This window comes from Colletotrichum karsti (genome assembly GCF_011947395.1).
Source record: "Colletotrichum karsti strain CkLH20 chromosome Unknown Scaffold2, whole genome shotgun sequence".
NCBI lineage: Eukaryota > Fungi > Ascomycota > Sordariomycetes > Glomerellales > Glomerellaceae > Colletotrichum > Colletotrichum karsti.
In genome coordinates this window covers 1,147,479-1,168,506 of record NW_024065902.1, presented here as the reverse complement: position 1 = coordinate 1,168,506, position 21,028 = coordinate 1,147,479, and the positions used below count along the sequence as shown (strand labels likewise).

Here is a 21,028-nt window from a genome sequence, read left to right as displayed (position 1 = left end):
TGTCGTGTCGATGATAGCCACCAATTCGGTGGTGGCTGGAAAAGTAGTGATTGGTACGAGAGGCTCCTAGTACATGACTGCCTTCCCGAATTCTCAATGCTCGCGGCAATGTGAGGGGCGCGTCGCGAATGTTCGACAATTAAGGTAAAGAGTGCTGGATGCTGAGAGATGCTTGACGATTGATAGCCGTAACCAAAAAAGCTCTCCAACTTCAATTGAACCGATGAGAATGAGGGATGGTGTTTGCGAGCTGTCGTCGTGAGGAAACTGGGGAGTCCGAGCCGAGATTGACAAACAGCATCAGTCGAGTAAACCGAGGAAGGCGAGGTGCTTGACCGAGTCGCGATTGACGAATGGAATCGATGATGGGAAAGTCGTCGTCGTCAGGTTCAATCCGTTTGCGCGAAGAAAAGGCAGGAGGTTGGCCGGTCGAGGGGAGGAAAGCACCGGTGATTTGTTGTTGTTTTCCGGGGAATAGGTAGGTAGATAATTGGGAAACCGCAACAACGTAGTTGATGGTAAATAGGCTGAACGAGGGTGAGTGAAGGAAAAATAGAAAATAATGAGGTTCGGTTAGGTCTACTATTAGGGGGGTCGGATACAGCTAAGATCCGAGGCGAGGTAATTCGACGTGTCACGGTCGGGCTCGTGGAGACGAGTGAAGAAGGAAAAGGGCGATGGCGATGATGATGTTGCTTGAGGGCGACGACGGCAACGGCGACGACGGTGAGGGACGAAGACGAAGCACACGCAACACACAATGGAGCACCACACGCGCAGGAGGGAAAGGGAAAGGGACAAGAGAGCAGAGGGAAGTCAGGTACGACACCCGACGGGAGGTGCTTAGGAAAATAGGGAAAATTGGAGGCAGTGACCAACGTGGGAGGAAGGATGGGACATGGGCACAGCCTATCACTGGAGTTGGCAGTACTTGGTCGTCGTACCCTGGACCTTGTTCAGTCTTGACCTGGACCTTGACCTTGACCTTGACCCGACCGGGCCTGACTGGCGACGGCGCGCGGCGGGAAGGAAGGCGCAACTGGAAGTTGAGGGAGGTGGTGGTGGTTTCCTTCTGGATGCAACAGGGGTGTGGATGGTGGTTGGGGCCTGCCTTCTTTAGGTAAGGGAAAATAAAAAAGGAAAGGTTGGAAAGAGCAAGAATGGAAGTATTCGTTTGTATTGGTATAACTGCAGAGTGCTGTTTCTTGACCAGATAGAGACTCACTCAACTGCAGCAAGAGCGAAAGAGCACGCGGTGAGGGAGGAGGAAGGAGCACGAGGGGACTGGAGCAAGAACCACCCGCGCGACTTTTCGACCAATGGAATAGACGCATTGCCTCAAGACCTGCCTTCCCTGTCGGCTGTGGTCACTGTGACTGGTTGAGCCCGGTAAGAAACCACTCCAGTCCGGTCCACTCCACGTCGACGTGGGCGGTCGCCCAGGCAGGGACTAAAGAAAGTTGCAAAGTACGTACCGGCGTGCCTGGCGAGACACCAGCTACCCCTGCTCACACGAGGAGCAACGGCCACCGGAATCGTCAGAAAAAGGCAAAGCGCCTGGACCATTCAAATTTGGTGGAGCAGGGGAAATGGCAGGGGTCCAGGGTCTCCCCTCGACGACCACACTCCCGTCATGAATCAAACAACTCGCGAGAAGCGACGCCTTTATTTTTGCACTTGGACGGACTGCATTCCGTATCTTTTACCGTCGTCGATTTTGCATTAATCCCATGGAGATTGACCGTATCTGTGCTGACGACGAACCAGCTCCATGGCTCCAGGCTCACTTAGCACGGTAGGGCTGTGAACCGTCAGGTCGCTGCCCTAGGAATTCTGCGACTTGCCCAGACATTTCCATTTCCCATCCTGTCCCGGCCGTCTGGAAACTGCGCCGCTGCCGACATGGGCGCACGATTTCACCAAACTGGCCGGCCCATCTCGAAATAGTTACGGTACGGCGTCGATACGCTCCCCATACAATACACCCGCAAACATGGCATTCTCGCGTCACCCAGCAGCAGCAGAAGCCGCTGATCGGCGCAACAAGAAACACGGCTCGAATGAGGAGCCAACAATCATAGTGCTCTTTCGAGGAAGGGCTATGCCTGTTCGCCATGTCAGTGCGATGATGGGGAAAGTCAGTCACCGGTGCCACAGGTCACGATATACGGGGAAGTATCCGTTTGTCCCGTTGCCGCTGACCACAGAAATAGAGCCCGTCTCTCCCAGACGAGGGGCTCATCATGCTTTTTCTAGGCGTCCATCTCGTCAATGATCAAGCATCAACGCCATCTTCGCAGTTGTCAATATCCCAGAACCCAGTCTCACCAATCAACAACACTGCACCCGATCGGAAGCCTCTACCGCACGGCAATCTCAAGCGAGATCACTGTCTTGAACATCCATCTCCCTTCGCCATCACCAATGGCTTGTCTCACACCTGTCGTCTCGTGTTGATGACTTACGGCCAAACCATTACCAGACCCCGCTGGATATGAACGATCGCGACAAGATCAAGTATTACGCATTTCAATCGCTGCCGGATGTGGTCCTCTGCTCATCCGTCACCTTGACCATTCGTGCAAAACCACACTTCACGTCGGGGTCGAGCCCCGTGATGCCAAACAGCACTCGGGCCGCCGTATTGTTGCTCATGAAGCAGTCGAATGACGGCAGAGGCAGAGTCAGGCAACCGCATCCGCAGAAACAGGATACAGGGGCGTCGACGACGTGCAGCATATTCCGCACTCCCGAACGGCTCGTTCGTCTCGGAGGTGTGACGAGCCTCTTGCCATGAGCTTGCGCAGGTACTAGAGCAGTGCTGCAGTAAGCAGACGCAACGCAACTGCACATGCCGCGGGGCAAGATTGTCTGCGGTATTCCATTTATTCCGAGGAAGCGAAGCCAAGCCGTCAAACCCTCGAGACCCAGCAAACAAACATCCTGAATCACTGCCGATATGGTTGAAGGGTCCGCATGGGAGTTGGCAAACGAAGCAATTGGCGAAATTACCACTTCTTCTAGGCTGTCTCAGCTTGGCAGTCGCCAGCTGTGATTGGTGAGACTCAAAGATACGGCAAGGATGGCGGTAGAGTGGGGGAACCGAAAGCTGCTCTCTGACCCAAAAAAGAAAACGGTCCACTGGCTTGCGAGATGAGAAAGGGTCCCAGCGCTGCTCTCCCTGCCAGCACGGACAAGACTTGACCAAGATATGCCCGCTGCGTCGGTTCAACCATCATGGATGAACACGCCGTTTGGATGACCCGCCCAATGACAGCTCACGTCATTTTGTGGTCCGTCATTCAAAGAGTCGAGGCATGTCTGTCAAGCAGAACCACCAAAGTCCTTGCAAAAGCTATGGATGTTATCGATCTACGGATTCGAGCGAGAGTGCATTTTTGTCATTCAAGTCGGGGACCACTGGCTTCCGTGGACTGAACCAAGAACCCGACAGACACAACGTGGCCAACATGAGCCTTTGCTACACCTGAAGCGGAGGGGAGCAACACCGATCAGAGCGCGGGAGATCAACGGACAGAAATAGAACCGACCAAAGCACGATATCGGGCGGTAGTGGTAGCCGCCAAACCTTCGAGACTTACTTCCTTTCAATTCCGTCTGGATTCTAATCCAATCACTCGGTCTCAAATTGACTTTGCAGAGTCATCTCACGTCAGCCCCCGGAGCTTAAGATCTGGATTCGATTCAGCCAAGATCGGATTTCTTCCCTTGGCACAGCATCTTAAACCATCGTTTGATCGAGAATCGCCGCCTCTTGGACAACACTTCGAAACTGCTTTCACATCAGCGACCTCTTTTGTGTTCTTGAGTCACTGGTGCCCTATCCGCCAGAGTATCGGCGGTGGGATGTGGCGTCTGAGCGTGCACTGCTGCTGTTGAGCGGTTAGCTAACCCCAAGACTCACAACCCATTTGCCATCCACCGACGATGGTGCTGAGATATCAGAAGCAACAACTCCCTTCTTGAATAACGTGGCAATTGTCCGCTACTCCCGCCTCCGAACGCCTCACTTAGAATCGGCTCATCTAGACAATGAAGGCCAACAAAGAACTTCTCACTTGAGACCGTTATTCGCCACACCACTGCACCACAACGGTCTCCGAACCCGCTCATGGCATCCCTCACCTGCCCCACCGCACTCGACGGCCGTCGAGAAACAAAGTCCACTCTGGAAATGGGGTTTAGAAACGGCCGGAGGGCTTCGGCACTGGGGTGGATCGGCAGCGTGGACACAGCGGCGGGAGGAAGTTGTCTTTGATGCGAGCGGCCTCGCCGTTGAATTACCATTATGCGGCGCCGTGGCGGCTCAGTGGTGCGGCGGTCAAGAGGCCACGCACCTTTAATACCCAGGAAAATTGCTGGTCGGCGAATTCATGCGTTTCGAGGGTACGCATGATTCAGCCTCAAGTCAAATCCATGGGGGTAATTGGTTGCCCTGGTGCCCACATCAGGATCTGATTGGTTCTCGTTTCAACCACACTCCACGTTATCTTTGTCCAGCGGCATATTCGAGGCTTCGATATCGTCGCTTGCCCTGACCTCATGTCAAAACGGACGCCTCACAGTGAAGTTTTGTCTAAGAGTGGTAAATCAGTCGATGAATTTGGGAAGCCAAAAAGATTCATTCGCCGCAAGTTCGAATCTTGGTGCCGTAGACTCAAGTCTACCAAGAATGAGATTCTCTATCTATGCCGTCAGGTCTGCTATTGAGCTCGCTGACCGCGGCGCTGCAACTTGGTTTTCGAGACAGGCTGGACCTGTCACTGGGTTCTAAAGCTCGAGATCTACAAATCCAGTCAGCGCCTTGTTACGTAAACCACGGCACTGGGTGGACGCTTCAGTTCGGAATGTAATGGTTCTCGCATAACGCAATCGCCTGGCTGTTACTAACCAGTCGCCACCCCAAACCGATCTCCATCCTTTTCCCGGGCATGAAGAGCCTGGTTCTGGGTAGTCTTGCGTTAGCAGTTGCAGACCTAGTTGCGTTCTGGACTAAACACACAGAGTCCAGTAACTTGACCGGACTAAGTAGGCTCGTTGCCCTAGTTCATGCCGAAGAGTGACGTGGCACTCAGTTGGTTGAACGAGACGATACGGTAGAGCACGATTCGCAAGAACCAGTTTGGTTCGTGGCCAGTTTATATCCAATCGAGAAGTTCAGATTTCGGGCCCGAACATCTGCCCGATTAGGCCACTTTCAGGAATCACTAGAATTACGTCTAAGAGTGCGGTCAAGGCACAAACGAAGCGGTTCGTGATCAATGGCCGGCTCTCTGGCGTCCGCAACGACTACCGCGACATTGATTGACAGACACCGGCCTCAAGCTCAGACAAGCCTATTAAAGAAACTAATATTCTGGCATCGGGAAGTCGAGAATAGCTCCGTTTCTGAAACGTAGCACAATCGAACTTCTCACGCCGGAATCATTCGTTTGCGGGGACTCAAGGCTAGAACGAATATCAGCAACTTCTGTGCGGCTGCGATTGACGCTGACAACGGCGATAAAGTATTCCAAAACTGGATAAGTCGAACGCGAAAGGACGACTGGAAGCGAAAGCCTTTTGGATTTCGGTCTCTGACGGCAGTATTCGTCGTCTTAGGTTGTCTACACATTGCGGACCAGATTTCAACGACTCCACGAACTTTGTCCACGCAAGCTCAGAGCATGATTTCCGAGACGACACACATTCATACAATACTGAATTCTTCTAAGCCCTCGGTTCTTTTGCCATATTACCGCATGACTCAATTTTCGGGTTTCCTGTGATGATGGATTCTACCCACGAGTTCTCCAACCACCGCGGTCCGTGAGTAGCTCGAGCATCCCGCCATCGATTTTTCTGCAATCCGTCAGCAGCGCACGTTCAACAGACCTCAACCGCCGACATGGACTGTCCCAGATGACGAGAAGAGGAAACAAGTTTCCCAGCACTGCGCGGCCCCTGGGCGGTGCTTCGCCCCTCTGCCTCTCCGTCCGTCAATCGCGAGTCGTGCCAGCAGCGAGCAGTTCTGCCCACGCTTGGCCTGGCGTCGTTTGAACGACTGGCCATTACGACGCGTGCGTTTCCTTTCAAAAGATCCGGGACTATGGAGACTGTCCGTAGCCATAATTAGGAGTGTGTCTCCCAGGTCACTGCGAGGCTCTTGCTCGGAGTCCTTCCACGATTGCTTCACCGATTCCGACATCTTCAGGACGTCGTTCTCGAAGTGACCAGAGAAACAAATGAAATTTGTATCCAACTTGGATTCATGAATGCTGTGTCTCCCGAGATATGAGACTTTGTCCGATAAAACGGCAAACATGTGTCATCCTTTATTTGTTAAGATGCCGTTCCATCTATGAGATGGACACAACCACTCAACACCTCCCACAACTCTTCTCGAAAACCCAAAAGACCAGCTCAGCTTAACACTCACAATTGAACGTCTGACTTCCCTGACCGCCACGAAACTGAAACCAATCACTGTCTTCTTCGCATCCTTCCTTTTCCCTTTCTCCCCCCGTCTTCCAGTCCGTGCCGGAATACCCAGAGCCAACGCATCCTGCGCCGACGCTAACAAGCATCAAAACTCCAGACGAACCGTTCTAACGTTCTGCACAAACCCTCCAACCTGCGTCAATATCTTTGTCAAGCCCCCCCCTCCCATCCTTCAATGATAATGGCCGACCTCCAGAATGCCGTCTTCAGCCAAACCAATGGTGCCCAGCTCGTCCTCTGCCCTGCCATACTGCCCAGAGCGAGCATAGTCTGCCGGCCGAACGCGCCGCCGACAACGACCAGCCGCGAGCATATTCCTCTCCCTCGTTGATCGCGGCTCACTTACAACAATCTCCGCCGGAGAGAACAGAAAGCCAACCACTTGGATGGGGTTCACCCAAGAACCCGACATCATGTCGGATTTCATTCAACTCATCCACGCCCGCGACTTCGATCCGATACTACCAGTAAGTCGTCCTCCCTCCTCATCCTCACCAAAACCCTCACTAACACGGAACGTCTCCTCCAGAACCCTTACGGACCTCCATACCAACCCCAAGTCGCGATCCTCGGCCTCATCCCCGACGTCCGCGTCGACGTGCCCATCTGCATCATCCTCATCATCTTCTTTTTCGCTGGCGCCGCCCTCAACCTCTACATCTTCCTCCGCAACAACGGCAACGGTCACAAGTTCCTCGCCTCCGCCGTCCTCGTCGGCTTCTGCACAACGCGCATCATCGCCCTCTCCCTCCGCATCGCCTGGGCCACCCAGCCCTGGAACGTCAGCCTCGACATCGCCGCCACCATCTTCGCCGCCGCCGGCGTCGTCCTCCTCTTCGCCCTCAACCTCGTCCTCTCCCACCGCCTCGTCCGCGCCCTCCACCCCAACATCGGCTGGAACCCCATCGTCGGCTACACCTTCCTCTTCCTCCACTTCTGGATCTTCGTCTGCCTCGTCTGCGCCGTCGTCGCCACCACCGTCTCCTTCTACACCCTCGACCTCCGCTACCTCCAGCGCTGCCACACCGTCCAGCTCTTCTCCTCCACCTCCCTCGCCATCCTCGCCTTCCTCCCCGTCCTCATCGTCACCGGCGCCCTCTTCTACCCGGGCCTCCGCCGCCCCGAGCCCTTCGGCTACGGCAGCATCACCACAAAGGCCCTCATCGTCATCGTCACCGCCCTCCTCCTGACCGTCGGCGCCGCCTACCGCTGCGCCGTCAACTTCGCCGTCCGCCCCGCCTGGGCCCCCGGCTGGTGGCACCACAAGGCCTGCTACTACGTCTTCAACTACGACCTCGAGCTCATCGTCGTCTTCACCTACGCCCTCCTGCGCTTCGACATGCGCTTCCACGTCCCCGACGGCGCCTGCAAGGCCGGCGACTACATCAAGGGCCAGTACAAGTACAAGCGCGTCAGCAACCTCGCCGTCACTACCCGCTACCGCCTCTGCGACTACTGCGAACGCCGCGGCCACCGCCGCTGCCGATGCCGCCGCGGCGGCAAACGCACCGAAAAAACCACCACCCGGAGGCTCGAAGTCGACGTCGAGGAGGCCTCGTCCTACCGCGCCTCCCGGAGCGAGCGTTCCGGCGTCATCCACGGCCTGAGCGAGGTCGGCGACGGCAGGAGCTCCTACCTGAGCGCGTACTTCCGGAGCTCGTACGGGAGCAGCGTGAGCGGGAGCACGTCCTACTACGGGAGCGGCTCGTACGGGAGCGGGTCGTACACGGCGACCAACACGAGGAGTTCCGAGAGCGAGGAGATCGTGGCGGAGAGGCTGCGCGAATGGGATAGGAAGTCGAGGTCGAGTCGGCGGAGCAGGGGAGAGAGAGAACGGCACCACCACCACCATCATCACCACGGCCACCACCACGGCCATCACCATGACCATAATGCGCGACGGCACAGTCGAAAGACTCGTCGACGGTTGGAAATCAGAGAAATCCGGGATTGAAGTGGCGGTCAAGAAAAGTCATACGTTGTTTAATACCCCTTTCCCTAATAATGCTCGGAGATCGTCCCTCTTTTGTATACCATGATAACGACATAGACGCGCATCCTAGAATGACTTTCGACATGGAACCATATTAGCAAGATTCACAATACTAGAAAAATGAAAACTTCATTAGCATCGACACCTTCTTATTGCCGGCGGTCTATGAGTATCTAACGCGTTAATGGAGGCAGGGTCCGAGTCACGCCCAAAAAAAGCCGCCTCAGTCAAGAGGGGCTGCGCTCGCGGTCGTCTTTGTGTGCTGGCCCTCCTCTATCATGATGCTCAACGCAGAATCTCTCTCTTGGGAGTACATTGGTTTCTCTTGGCTTTTGTTTGTAATCTTACAAGATTAGACTCCCTCCAAGCACCAATGCAAGTTGAGCATGCGTACGCCCTGTCTCTTTCGAATCTCTTCCACGGATAGCACCCAGAAAATTGCTCCGAGTGACGGGTAGCGAGGGTATCGAACAGGTGATCAGAGGAAGTAGTCGGGTGTGCGTCTCGAGACCATCGGCTCGCCGGCTCTCGGGCAGGGATCGAATTGCAAGCTGGTAACAGTTAGTCGCTTCCTCCTGAGATGAGGTGTACAAGTACTCACAATGTGTACTTGAGATGTTCGTCGATCTCCATGATCGCCGCCTGGTTACCGCATCTGTAGCAGTAATTGGGTGCTACGGGCGCGTCAGTTATCGTGCACCACGCGAGAAGACTGGGGCGAGCTTACCAGAGAAGATTGTGACGACATTCCTGTCTTGAGACCAGTTGTATCCCTCCATCACAAGCTGGTGAGCACGTGCGATGAGTGTCAGCCCGTTGTTGTGGTTGAAAGCCTCGGAAATATCCTGGCCGAACGTGTAACCAGCACCACGGGGCGAGATTCCCCAACCGCAGCGGTCATCGGGGTCAGACCAGAGCAAGTCGCACATGGGGCCCTCGTGGGGAACTTCCTGAATTCTGTCCAGAGCCCTGATGTTGTCAAGGGTATCGATACTAGGCGACAGGCCGCCGTGAAGGCAGAAGATCTGGTTGTCGATGAGTGCGGTAAGGGGGAGGTAGTCGAAGAGGTCGGTAAAGAACTTCCAGACGTTGGCGTTGCCGTATTTGCGGAGGCACTCGTCGTAGAAGCCGTAGACTTGGGTGATCTGGCGGGACTCGTGGTTGCCGCGGAGAATGGTGATGCGCTGGGGGTATCGGATCTTGAGGGCGACGAGGAGAGTCACGGTCTCGACGGAGTAGTAGCCTCGGTCGACGTAGTCACCTAGTAGTCACAGTGAGCGCCCGTCCGCGATATCTCGCACAAGTTCCAGGGACAGAGCCGACGTACCCATGAAAAGGTAGTTGGTGTCAGGGTTGGGACCGCCAATCTTGAACAACTCCATAAGATCGTGAAATTGGCCGTGGATATCACCGCACACCGTCACCGGGCATTTCTGAAGGAAGAGGGGTCAGCACGGTTCGACGACCCTGAAGCGGCGAGGGGGAACCTACGACTGGTTGCACATTGGACTCGTCCTGCAAGACCTCCCGTGCCTATGAATTGATGTCAGCAACTTGCCAGGCCCAGGCCACGCGAGAGGGGCGATTGGGAGATGAATGAGGGGAGGCCATCAAAGGCTGGCTGGGTTTGCGGGCAGCTATGACGATAGCTGGCCCAGGAGAGAAACGCGCATCGGCATCGCATCCATCGAGGGCAGGAGCAAACTAACCTTCTCGCAAAGCCTCTGAACATCGGCCTCGACAAGCTGCTTGCAGCTCATGAGGCTCTCAATCCAGCCATCTAGGGTCGGGATCGTGGTGGGCTCGAGATTCTGGGTAGAGGGCAGATCGGCGGGGACACGCCCAACATCTTCCATGTTCGTATCCATGCTGAAAGGCGTCTAGGGTATCGAAATAGTTGGAGAGGGGATATTTGTATCGGTCGCGAGACGGAGTCGGGTGCTCAGAGCAAGGGCGGTCGTGTGGTCGGTGGTCGTGTCGAGGGGGAGAATGACGTTGTTTTCAGCAACCGGTCGCGGTTCTTGAGATTAGCACGACACACACACAGCACAGCACCTCAATCCAGTCTAGGTAGCGTAGCGTGGGGCTGGCGGCGGCGGCGAATCGTTGAAGGCGGTCAGAGCTTCGTCTGAGGCCACTTAATGATGGGAAGCAATGGAGCAATCGGCGCAAGGGAGCTGGTCGGAACGGGTGAAGCGTTCGCGCAAGGCGGGGCGGAGCGGGATTATAATTTCTGATGATGCGAGTGATGAGGAGGGCATCGATGTTGGGCTTGGGCACTGGGGATTTTTGCGAACCCAAGTGAAAGGCGAGTGCCAGTGCAGGTGCAGGAAGCGGGCGGCGGGCAGGCAAGGCAGGGAGGCTGGCAGGTGCGGGTGTTGGTGCGCTGCGTGGAGGTACGGATGGGATGTACCTTACTTCTGCTTTTGCTGGTTGCAGCAAGACAGGCCCAAACCGGGGCAAGGAGGTATCACTGGATGGCCTCGCTTCTCGCTTAATTCAATACTGCCATTTGTGACTTCACTGTATCTTCACGTGGTCCTCATCACTTCTTGCAACCTTCCTATGGTAATCAGATGCCATTTTCTTGCTCGAGTTATATTCTGTTCATTATCTCATCGTCCTTGAGCTACCACATGGACCAAAGCAGTCGTACAGTTATCCATCTCTTAACTAAGGCAGGTAACGCCGTCGCAGGTATATACACTGACATCCACTCGGGCCAAGGAATTGAGTCAGCCTCAAGCGGTCCAGAATCTTGGACACATGCCAGTGAGCGCGGCATCTCCGTCATACTGCGTCCAATGTCTCGCCCTCATTTACTTGCCTCCCCGATGAGCAAACGCCAGCGCCAAAGCTTCGCCTCTAGTCATTCTACATTACTACGAGTTTGTGATAACTCGAAATCGTTGGCCTCGACAGCGTACTTAGAACACACACACAGAACTGAAAATCTAGGACAACCCCAGACCTACGGGACTGGTAACTCCTAACGTGCTGTCCAGGTCCTTACCGACGAGGTTGCGGAAGTCCAACTGCACTTCGTTGAGCATCTGGGCGTGTTCTTGGGCGCGCTCCATGCACTCGTTCCATACTTTGCCGCCGCGTTCGGTGCTGCTAAGCTGTCGCGCGAGGATGCTGTTGAACGTTTCAACCTCTTCCTTGGCCCACTTCACGCAGGCGCTCATCATGGGCGGTGGGAAGCAAGAGTGAAAACAGCCCACAGTGTTGCGGATGAGGGAGAAGTAGACGAACGAGATCTCCCAGATATACTGGTGGAGGTCACCCTGGAAAATGCATTGCCTGATAACAGGTTAGAACTGGTTTGTAAAGCCACGGAACGGGCTCCTTACCTCGATCGTTTCTGGATGATGTCGTGCCGGGCAGCCAGATAGGCCTCACGTGCTCTGTCCTCGTACCCGAGCCGCGCCAGCCAGGAGATGTTGCGCTTGTTCTTTGTCGGCGCGTTGTGTGTCGTCTCCAACTCGCGGATGATCATGCCCGCCAGCTTTGTGTTTCGTTCTTCGACCTTGAAGCTGATGAAGTCCTGCGCCACCGTGTTGTTCTTCAGGCTTCGAGCGAGGTTCTTGAGCTTCTCGACACGGCCCACGGCCGGTTCGAAGTTCTGAAGCGCGACGTCGATGTCCAGCTCATCCATCTGGCTCTCTACCCATCGGAGGTTCTGTTGCTTTCCATCCACATCGATGAGCATGTCTTTGATATCGGACAGCGTCTCCAGCAGCTCCGTTTTCTGGAGCAAGCCAGGATCCCGAGACGCAAAGTAGTTGATCGTCTCCTTGGCTTTATTGTTCGCTTCCAGTTCTGACTGCCGTTCTTTTCGTAGCTCCTCGACCGCCTTGCGAATGTTAAGAAGCAGGCTGTTCTTCTCCGTGTCCTCGGGCTTTTCAGTGCGATAAATGACCGACTCTTGCCCAACACCTCTGACCATGACTGCATCGGCCAGCTTGTTTCGTGTCGTCGAAGAATCACTGGAACCTGCCATATCGACAACTTCGACGTCGAGCAAAGGCCAGCATCTATCGGCCACCAGCTTTACCAGAGGACCTGTAGCCTCGCGAGGAGGCACATCCGCCTTTCTCTTCTTGCGACTAGCAATAAGGAGGTGGTCATTCAGCAGGAATATCTGCATAGCGCGACGAGACTTGTAGGTAGCGTTGTCCAGTTCAATCCAAGCTCCAGCGTTCTGGATGACGTGACGAGTAGCAGAGTTAGGCAAGAACTTCTGGGATCCTTCAACGTTCTTGTACAGCGCCTGCATTTGGGAATTCCAAAGGGCACTTCGGTCGGCGACCGAGCTGCGCTTATCCCTCTTGCTCATGCCGGTCGACAGCTCTCCACCGAGGCCCGGAGACTCGTTATTATTGTTGTTGCTGGAGGCTTGCCTCAGTGCCGTGGTGTTCAGCTTGAGGTCCGTCATCAGGCTCTTCAGCGCTCGCATCTCGCCCTTGAGCTTCTCGGCCTCCTTGCTGATCTTGATGAACTGCGTGCGATTCTGCATGACGTTCTGCTGGAGATCGGCGTTGGCTCGGCTTTTGAGGCCACGCAGGTTGTCCTCGAATTCGCGGATCTGATCCTCGGATGCTTCGCTGAGCAAGCTGGCGACGTCTGTAAAGACCATGTTAGCGGCGGCCCCGTGGAGCCCAGGAGATACTATACTTACATTGATCCGGGGCCAAGTTGGGATCCCTCAGAGCCTTCACATCCACGACGGGAGCAGGACCTGCATCGCCTCCTCGGCTGGGAGGCGGTCGCGCGTTTCGCTGGCGAGTCTCGTACTTGTCGAGGGATGGCATCGACGGTACCGGTGGATTGTTCACATCGAAATCATTCGGAAGGGCGTTGAACCTGGTCGAGTATCGTCGCTTCACCAAGTCGGATGTCTGTAAAATGCTCTGGTCAGCGCGCGAAAGTCCATCTCGGGCCAAGGCCCATCCCTCCATCCAGACATCTTGAACTCACCTTGGATCCGCCGGCCTGCGGCGGCGGACGAGGTCGCGGCTGCACCTGTCCCGGTCCCGCGTCGGCCATGGGCCTCGAGCCGGGAGGCCGCACCGGACCTGATCCATCCTGTAGAATGGGCTCCGAGATCTGGCGCGGTGCACTGATCTGGGGGCGGGGGCCCTTCCTCTTGCCGCTTCTCAGCGAGATCTTGCTCCTCTCCTTCTCTTCCGACATTTCGTTATTCAATTGGGTCTTTCTTTCGTCTCCGTTCCACAGGTAGTCGTGTCAAGCAACCCCAGTTGTAAGTTCGGGGAGTTTACTCGGTAACGGGCACGACAAAGGCCCCCTCGTGAGGATGATGGTTGGGTTGATGTTGTTTCATGCACCCCCGATGGAATGGGAAGCTGCCGTGCCGGGTGCTGTGGCTGTTTGGGAGGCGGCACCCCTGTACGTTAGATGGATGCCCGGGACAGCCCCCAGCCCGGCCATCCCACTACGTAACCCGCCAGCACATCTCACGGCTGTGCTGCTGCTGCCAAAGAGCAAACAACAGCTGTCGAATCAATACGTACCAACCTTCCTTGCTGCTGTCTGGCCTGTGCTGGAGGACCCACCACGACAGCGGCGCTTGGCAAGGAACGCGAACCTGGGAACGACGGCGCAGAGCAGAGGCTAAAAAAAAATTGGTAGAGAAAGCTCCATCAATTCCCGATAGAGCTTCTTTCCTACGATATTCACTCCGTCAACGAAGGAAAACCCTCGCCAGTCTCTCCGGGCCTCCCCCAAAACACATCCAGCGCACCATCAATCCTCGAAGGCGCCCTCTACTCTCCAACAGACGTTTCTCCCTCTTCACACCAACCCCCTCCAGCCTTTCTGCTCCGCACCGGCAGTCAATCTTCAAAATGTCCCAGCAAACGATAGTGACGGCATCAGTCGCCGCCGCCGTTACCGGCTTGTTTGGTGAGTTTTGCATCCACCGAAACCCCGACGCGCCAGTCCGAACCGGGACATATTTCCAACGTCAATCGAGGACGAGGGCCATACGGGGCAATTGACGACATGGGAGAGCTGTATTCGCTGACGAACGTACGTAGCCTACGCCGTCTACTTCGACTACAACCGCCGCAACAAGGCCGAGTTCCGCAGAGAGCTGCGCCGGAACGAGCGCAGACAACACAAGGCCGAGAAGGAAGAGGCAGAGCAAGAGACGGTCCGCCAGCGCCAAGCGATCAAGTTCGCCGTCGACGACGCCAAAGCCGAGGGCTTCCCCACCGACGTCGAGGCCAAGGAGGCCTACTTCCTGCAGCAGGTTTCCGAGGGAGAGACGCTCTCCTCAGACCGTTAGTCCCGCCCGCCCGCCTGCTTGCTTTCTCCCCTCGTTCGAAAGAGAACATTGCTTTACTGACATGTTTGGCACTCGCAGCTTCGCGCGCCGTTGACGCTGCGCTGGCGTTCTACAAGGGTTTGAAGGTCTACCCTACCCCCGGTGACCTCATTGGCATCTACGACAAGACCGTTCCCAAGGTGAGAAATGATCGAACTCCACCAAAAGGCCTGACAAGATCTAATGTGTGCGCAGCCCGTGCTGGACGTTCTCGCCGAGATGATCGCCTACGACTCTTCCCTCAACATCGGACAGTTCACCGGCAGCGTCAACGCCAACCTGAGCGACATGCCCACCGTCGGCCTGGACTAAATCTCCAACACCGTCTTGGAGTTAAACAAAAAACCTCGTCCGACAGCAACCGTCCAGAATCCCCCAGAGTCCGACAAGCAGCCTTCAAGTCACTCCGACTTTCGAAAGACCAGCAGTCGCTCCACGGATGGCGTGATGCTGTCGACCAAACACACACCACCCCAACTCATCCGTAATCCTCCACCCCACCCCCGAACCACCTCCACAACCATCATCCTGCGAAGAGAAAAGAAGGATTCACGACGTTATCAATGTACAATACTCTGGCCGGCTGGGCTGTTTTGATAGAAAGGTTTTGTAAGAGGAAACCACATGTATATTGACGATCCTGGCAGGACGATTAAGCAAGAAAGTTTACGAAATTTCACAGTTTCACACTCTCCTCTCTCCCTGAAGAAGTCAAGCATGCGACCGCGTCCATTGTGTTGTGCCCTTGCGGAATCATTCGTCTTGTTTTTTATTTGCTCCTATCTGGCTAGGCCTCAATTTTCCTGCCCTTCCTATCGACTCTGTCATCGCGCGGGTCGAAGCCGCCGTTACCCCATTCAGCCCACTCGGGCGTCGCCTCGCCCATGTAGTCCTCCGGCTTCCAGTCGCCGTCCGCCCCGCGCTCCTCCAGCAGCTCGAAGAAACGCTGGTAGTCGATGCGGGGGTGCCACTTGCCGTCCTTGTAGAACCGGTCGCTCGCGAGCAGGACGCAGCAGCTGTGCGCGTGCTCCGCCGCGATGCCGTACTTGAGACCCTTCTCGTTGAGCCTCTTCTCGAGGGCCGTGACGAACTCGGACACCTCCCAGTAGAACGGCACGTTGGACATGCTCAGGCCGGCGTTGGACGCCGTCGACGTGCCGCAGTACGTGACGCCCTTGATCTCGACGAAGCAGGGCAGGCCCTTCTCGACCAGCTGCGCGTAGCCCTCGACCTCGTCGTCGACGTTGAAGCCCTTGACCAGCGTGAGGCGGAAGACGGTGCGGTGCTTGAAGCGCTTCTCCCTCAGGATCTCCAGACACCTCTGGAACCTCTCCCAGAAGTCGCGGTGCAGGGGCCGGTCGATCTTCCTCAGCGACTCCTTGTTGGAGGCGTCGATGGAGACGTACAACTGCGTCACGGCCTTGAGCGCGGCGAGCTGGTCGGGATGCTGCGCGTTGCAGACCAAAAAGGACGAAATGCGCTCGGCGTGGAGCATGCCCAGGAACTCGTTGATGTAAGGGTAAAAGATGGGCTCGCCGACGAGCGAAAGCGCACAGTGCCTGATCCTCATCGCCTCCGCGAACCTCTCGGCCCTGACGCCGGGAACGCCGCGCAGCATCTTGATCTTGTTGTAGTGGTTCGCCTTGACGCCGTCGAAGATGAGCTCGGGCGGGTCGACGACCCAGCGCCAGGTGGTGCCGACGGGGTTCGTGCCGTGGCGCCAGCAGAAGACGCACTTGTTGGAGCAGGAAAGTGACGGGGTGGTCTCCATGCACTGGTGGGAGTTGATGCCGTAGAAAGAGTACTTGTAACACGAGCCGCGACCGCGGAGGGCGGACTTGGTCCAGCGACAGATCTTCACACCCGAGTGCGAGCCGACGATGGAGTAGCCTTGCTTGGTGAGGGAGGCGTAGGTGGGCGAGTTCTTGGGGACCATCTCCTTGGCACCTTGTGTGGGCGTCTTCTTGGTTGCCGCGGACTTTCCGTAGGTGGTGAAGTCGACTGCGATGGGCGCCGCGCTGGGCTTGGTGTCGGCGTCGGGGTTGGAGTTCTTCATGATGCGGCCCAGGTCCTCGACGTCGTCGATGTTCTTGCGGTTCTTGAGCTTCTCGGGCTTGGCCTCGGAGTCCTCGATCAGCACCTCGTCGTCATCCTCTGCCGCGGACTCGTCGTCGCTCTCGTCAGGCGCGCCGCTCCCGGGCAGGCCCTCACCCAGGCTGCCGGTCTTGGCCACCATGCCGAGGACGTCCACGACACCCTCAGACCATTCGGATAGCCTCTCAGCATAGTCTCTTTTGGTGTCGCCCATGCCGACGGGGAAGGCCCTCTTGCGACCAGTGAGCTTGGCCATCCACTTGTCAACCTCCTTGGCCTGGAAGCAGAAACCCTCGTCCTCTGTCGGCCAGCCTTCCCTGTCTCCAAAGCCAAATACGGAGTAACCGAGGAGCGGGGACAAAGGCGCCGTGTCGATGCGGAAATCGTGATGCGTCTCTTGGAGGTGCTCGAGGAAAGTGTCGTTGATTGTGTCGATATTGTAACTGGGCAGCAGGAACAGGTAGAAGAGCTCGACTGGTTCGTCAGACTTGGGCGGCGTGATGAAGTAATCGTCAAAGTCGACCTCAGCAAGGTCGAGAACTTCGGGAACCATGAAAGAGCAGCCGGTTTCGGCAGCAGTCTTTTGGAGGTCCTTCTCCAAGCGCTCTGCATAGTCCTTTGCGATCTTGGGAGTGTTGGCGGTGATGCTCGAGAAAAAGATCAGAGGCCGTATCGTCCGCGCAAGACCGTCGCCATTCTTGAGTTCCTCGGAAGGCCGCTTGACCAAACCACCCTTTATCCTCCTCGGGCCACTCGACTTGGGCACCTTCGACTCGACGACGGGGATCGGCTTAACATCCTTCTTTTCCTCGACAGGCTTGGGTTGTGGCTTCGGCTTCGACTGGGGCTTTTCGTTGTTGAGTACTTTGGGGAATGCCTTCAGGTCGCCCTTTTCCTCAGCGCTATGGAGGTAGAATCGGAGGACGAGCAAGCCAAAGGCGGTGAAAAGGATCACCGGTATGCGAATTTCCTGCCATACATCGTGGAAGTCTGGGCACAAAAGATTCAAAAGTTAGCACCAAATGCGCACGGGCAACAGAGCAAATGCGACGATCAAGAGAATTTCCTGTGCTTACTATTCAGCATGGCCTTGAAGCCCGGCTGCTCAAGAGGGAGAGCCATGATGACTCTGGAAATTGGAAGAGCAGCAGTGCTCTAGTTCGAGCTTTCGGAAACCGCTGTGTCACAATTCGAAGAGAATCGCGAAATTGAGGCGCATGCAGTGGCGGGGTGTGGATTGGTCAAGGGCCGACGCAGCCAGTGGGGGAGACCGCAATTGCAATTCTTAGGTATTCGAACTTTCCCAGCGCCCACCCAGCTGGAGATGGAGTTGGAGGGTGGTGGTGCCCCGCAAGACGGGAGAATTTTGGAGGGCGTTGCAGGGCACCTCATCAACCCCGCCATTAGCGTCTTTTCGAGCACCTGTAATTACCCTGTCGTCGAACCCAAATTACCAAGCGAATTGAATATGCATCTTGGGTTCAAGAATACGATGAACTGAGAGAACGCAAAAAAGCTGAATATCAGTTAAAGAGCCGTGAGACGGCAATGGAACTCCGCCAGGTGAACGAATCCGCACTTATAAGGCATTTCAATAGCCCTCTGGTCCATGGAGTCGACTGAGTCCCGGAAAAGCCGAACCATGAGCCTATGTGCAAAGTTGAGCATAAAAAGTTATTTGTGTGATTTGTTAACTCAGGTTGAAGGAGCTTCAGGTTTCTATACTCTACGATCCGACCCTGCCTGCCCTGCCTGCGCTTGCTTGTCCCTCAAGTCTTTCAGACAGGGGGCGAAGAAGATTTCCCCAGAAATGGCCTGGTGGAGAGTTCTGATCGCAACTAACAGCCAGAGAAGGCAAACAGAAAGAGAAAAGACCTAAACATATCAGCAACTGTCAACTCGCACGCAACTCTTGAGACGAAGAACACATACCATGGTGGCAACTCTGAAGAAAGAGCTGTCCAGCTCCTGCGCCAACATCCCCGTGCAAGTAGCCATCACGCCAAGAGGGAACGTAAACCCCCACCAGCCCATGTTGAACGGGAACTTTTGCATCGTTGCGATGCTGATGAGGGCAAACGAAAGCCATACCAACGCAAATCCCCACATGATGAGAGCCAGGAAGATACCCAGGAAGTACAGGATTTCGCCGCCGTGTATAGCGCTAGGCGCAAGGGTTGTAAAGGCTGTGGTTTGCGGCAACAGCTTGAGAGACACCTTACCAAGTTGCTGAATGCCAAAGCCCCCTTGGCCGAGGGGCCCGATTGGCAGGAAAACCGAGACGATAGCTTCCTTCGATGGGAGACTGTGGATGGTCAGGCGATGGAAGTACAGCGCGAGGACCATGCCTGAGAAGCAGATCCCAATGCCCCAGAGGATGTAGGAGGCGATAAGGGTAATGAAGGCATGATCTGGGTTGGCCAAGGCCTCGGCGACGATACCTCCTGTCGAGGATGCAACTACAGTTGGCACGATTGGAAGTAGACTGGCCGCCGTGACTGCTTGTAGACCCGGACGATGTTGATGGATCCTGTCAATATTTTGTTAGAAGAAGTCGCGCATCAGACATTAATCACTTACATGACGAATGGCACTGTAATGCATGTTGCTAGAGACAGAGCAGCGTCAAGCCACCAAAAGCCCCATGCCCAGGACACTACCCAGTCACCCCACGCTGGAGCACAAACAAACACCATCATATTGATGATAGCTAGACACGCATGTTAGAAGCGAATATCTATTTGCAACACTATGTTGAGACATACTTGCAAAACCCATGGGATAACAGCCCAAAAACATCGACTGGGCCGGGTGAATAACCATAGCCTTCCATATCTCGGGGTATAACGCATATCGTAGAATTGTAATGGCCGTAAAAACCGTGAACAGACCGACGTTCAGAACGAAAAATGCTATGGCGAGTCCATGGGATATCCAAGTTACGTTGTACGGCAGGTTGTGGAGGAGAATTGACACGATGCCCGTGCCCATTGTGACCGCGAACCATCTGAGGGAAGTTAGAAAGCGCTTTGAGACGAACATTCGCTATGACCTACGATGGCGTGAAATTCCGTACTATTTTTCTCCAGCCAACATCCTCCTTGCAAGGCTGACAAGGAGTTGTCTCGCCATTCGATCCTCCAATTGTCTCTGTGCCTGGGAGTACCTGGAGGGGCCTGGACTGAAGAGTCCCCGTCGTGCTGACAGAGGTTGCCATCATACCGGTTCTCAGGTTAAAGTGCAAACGGCTGACGCAACTCAAAACAACTAAACATTAGATGGGAGGTTACACTTCATTCACCCAAACTTTCAAGCAGAAAACAATTCAACAGAAATTTGTACCCGTGGTGGCGGTACTTTTCTAGAATTCATGCTAGCTGAGCCATCGGTTTTAGTGTGAGTAATACGAACGAACCCATTCCGGAGGTCAGCCCCACAGAATCCGCCCAGCTGACTCCAGTCTCCAATCACATCCAGTACTGCGGCTATCGGGCACCTTGACGACCGGTACAGGGACAGTCGATTGATCTGAGAATGAAAACCGCATGATTTTCAGCTTGCATAAAGACATAGACTATGCAGTCTGCAATTGACTAGACGCTGCCGCCGCGAAACCCTAACAAGACCCATTTCGTCTTATGTTTGGCCATCTGACCGCCATAAGTTCGGGGCCGCCCGCCGCCTATCGCCGGCATTGCAAGGATCCCACGACAAAGCCTCCTTAGTTATCTCGTCCAACCAGAGAACCCCATTTTTTGGGGTCCCCGTCCACCAACGAGAAAATGCTCGCCGACCTAGGTGTGCCCGCTGCGCCGACAACGTGTTCAGACTATCCTGTCTCAGAAGAAGAGATAGGGTCTGATGGCTGACCCGACCCACAGTCCGAGGTCGGAACAACCAGTCGTTCCGTGATTCCCGCTCATTTCCATCAGGTAATGAGGTGCAAGCCTGTCCTGGTGACCGACCGGGACAATCGTATCACCATAGAGCGACAAGACATCGTAAACCCCGCACGTTGAGCATCCATTCCAAGAACCATCAACCATCCTCAGCATCAACCAGTACCATAGACCAACAACACAACCGTAGCC

General features: G+C 55.4%; 4 protein-coding genes across 4 annotated transcripts; 2 read left to right on the top strand and 2 right to left on the bottom strand.

Annotated features, from left to right (window-relative positions):
* Positions 1 to 6,914: 6,914 nt before the first annotated feature.
* Positions 6,915 to 8,455, top strand: CkaCkLH20_00890 (uncharacterized protein; the record flags this gene model as incomplete). Its single annotated transcript, XM_038883610.1, has 2 exons — positions 6,915 to 6,968; positions 7,031 to 8,455. The coding sequence occupies 2 exons, from the start codon at positions 6,915 to 6,917 to the stop codon at positions 8,453 to 8,455; spliced, it is 1,479 nt and encodes a 492-aa protein (XP_038751205.1).
* A 517-nt stretch (positions 8,456 to 8,972) lies between these two features.
* On the bottom strand, positions 8,973 to 13,690 carry CkaCkLH20_00889 (serine/threonine-protein phosphatase pp2a catalytic subunit; the record flags this gene model as incomplete). Its single annotated transcript, XM_038883609.1, has 10 exons — positions 8,973 to 9,045; positions 9,096 to 9,168; positions 9,222 to 9,755; positions 9,822 to 9,927; positions 9,986 to 10,027; positions 10,204 to 10,374; positions 11,470 to 11,797; positions 11,848 to 13,120; positions 13,176 to 13,395; positions 13,475 to 13,690. 10 exons carry the CDS (start codon positions 13,688 to 13,690, stop codon positions 8,973 to 8,975), a joined length of 3,036 nt encoding a protein of 1,011 aa, XP_038751204.1.
* A 671-nt stretch (positions 13,691 to 14,361) lies between these two features.
* Positions 14,362 to 15,155, top strand: CkaCkLH20_00888 (mitochondrial import receptor subunit tom-20; the record flags this gene model as incomplete). Its single annotated transcript, XM_038883608.1, has 4 exons — positions 14,362 to 14,419; positions 14,554 to 14,799; positions 14,883 to 14,983; positions 15,039 to 15,155. The coding sequence occupies 4 exons, from the start codon at positions 14,362 to 14,364 to the stop codon at positions 15,153 to 15,155; spliced, it is 522 nt and encodes a 173-aa protein (XP_038751203.1).
* Positions 15,156 to 15,630: 475 nt separating this feature from the next.
* CkaCkLH20_00887 (wyosine base formation) lies at positions 15,631 to 19,928 on the bottom strand (the record flags this gene model as incomplete). Its single annotated transcript, XM_038883607.1, has 5 exons — positions 15,631 to 17,927; positions 18,014 to 18,092; positions 18,870 to 19,467; positions 19,518 to 19,647; positions 19,703 to 19,928. 5 exons carry the CDS (start codon positions 19,926 to 19,928, stop codon positions 15,631 to 15,633), a joined length of 3,330 nt encoding a protein of 1,109 aa, XP_038751202.1.
* Between the last annotated feature and the right edge of the window lie 1,100 nt (positions 19,929 to 21,028).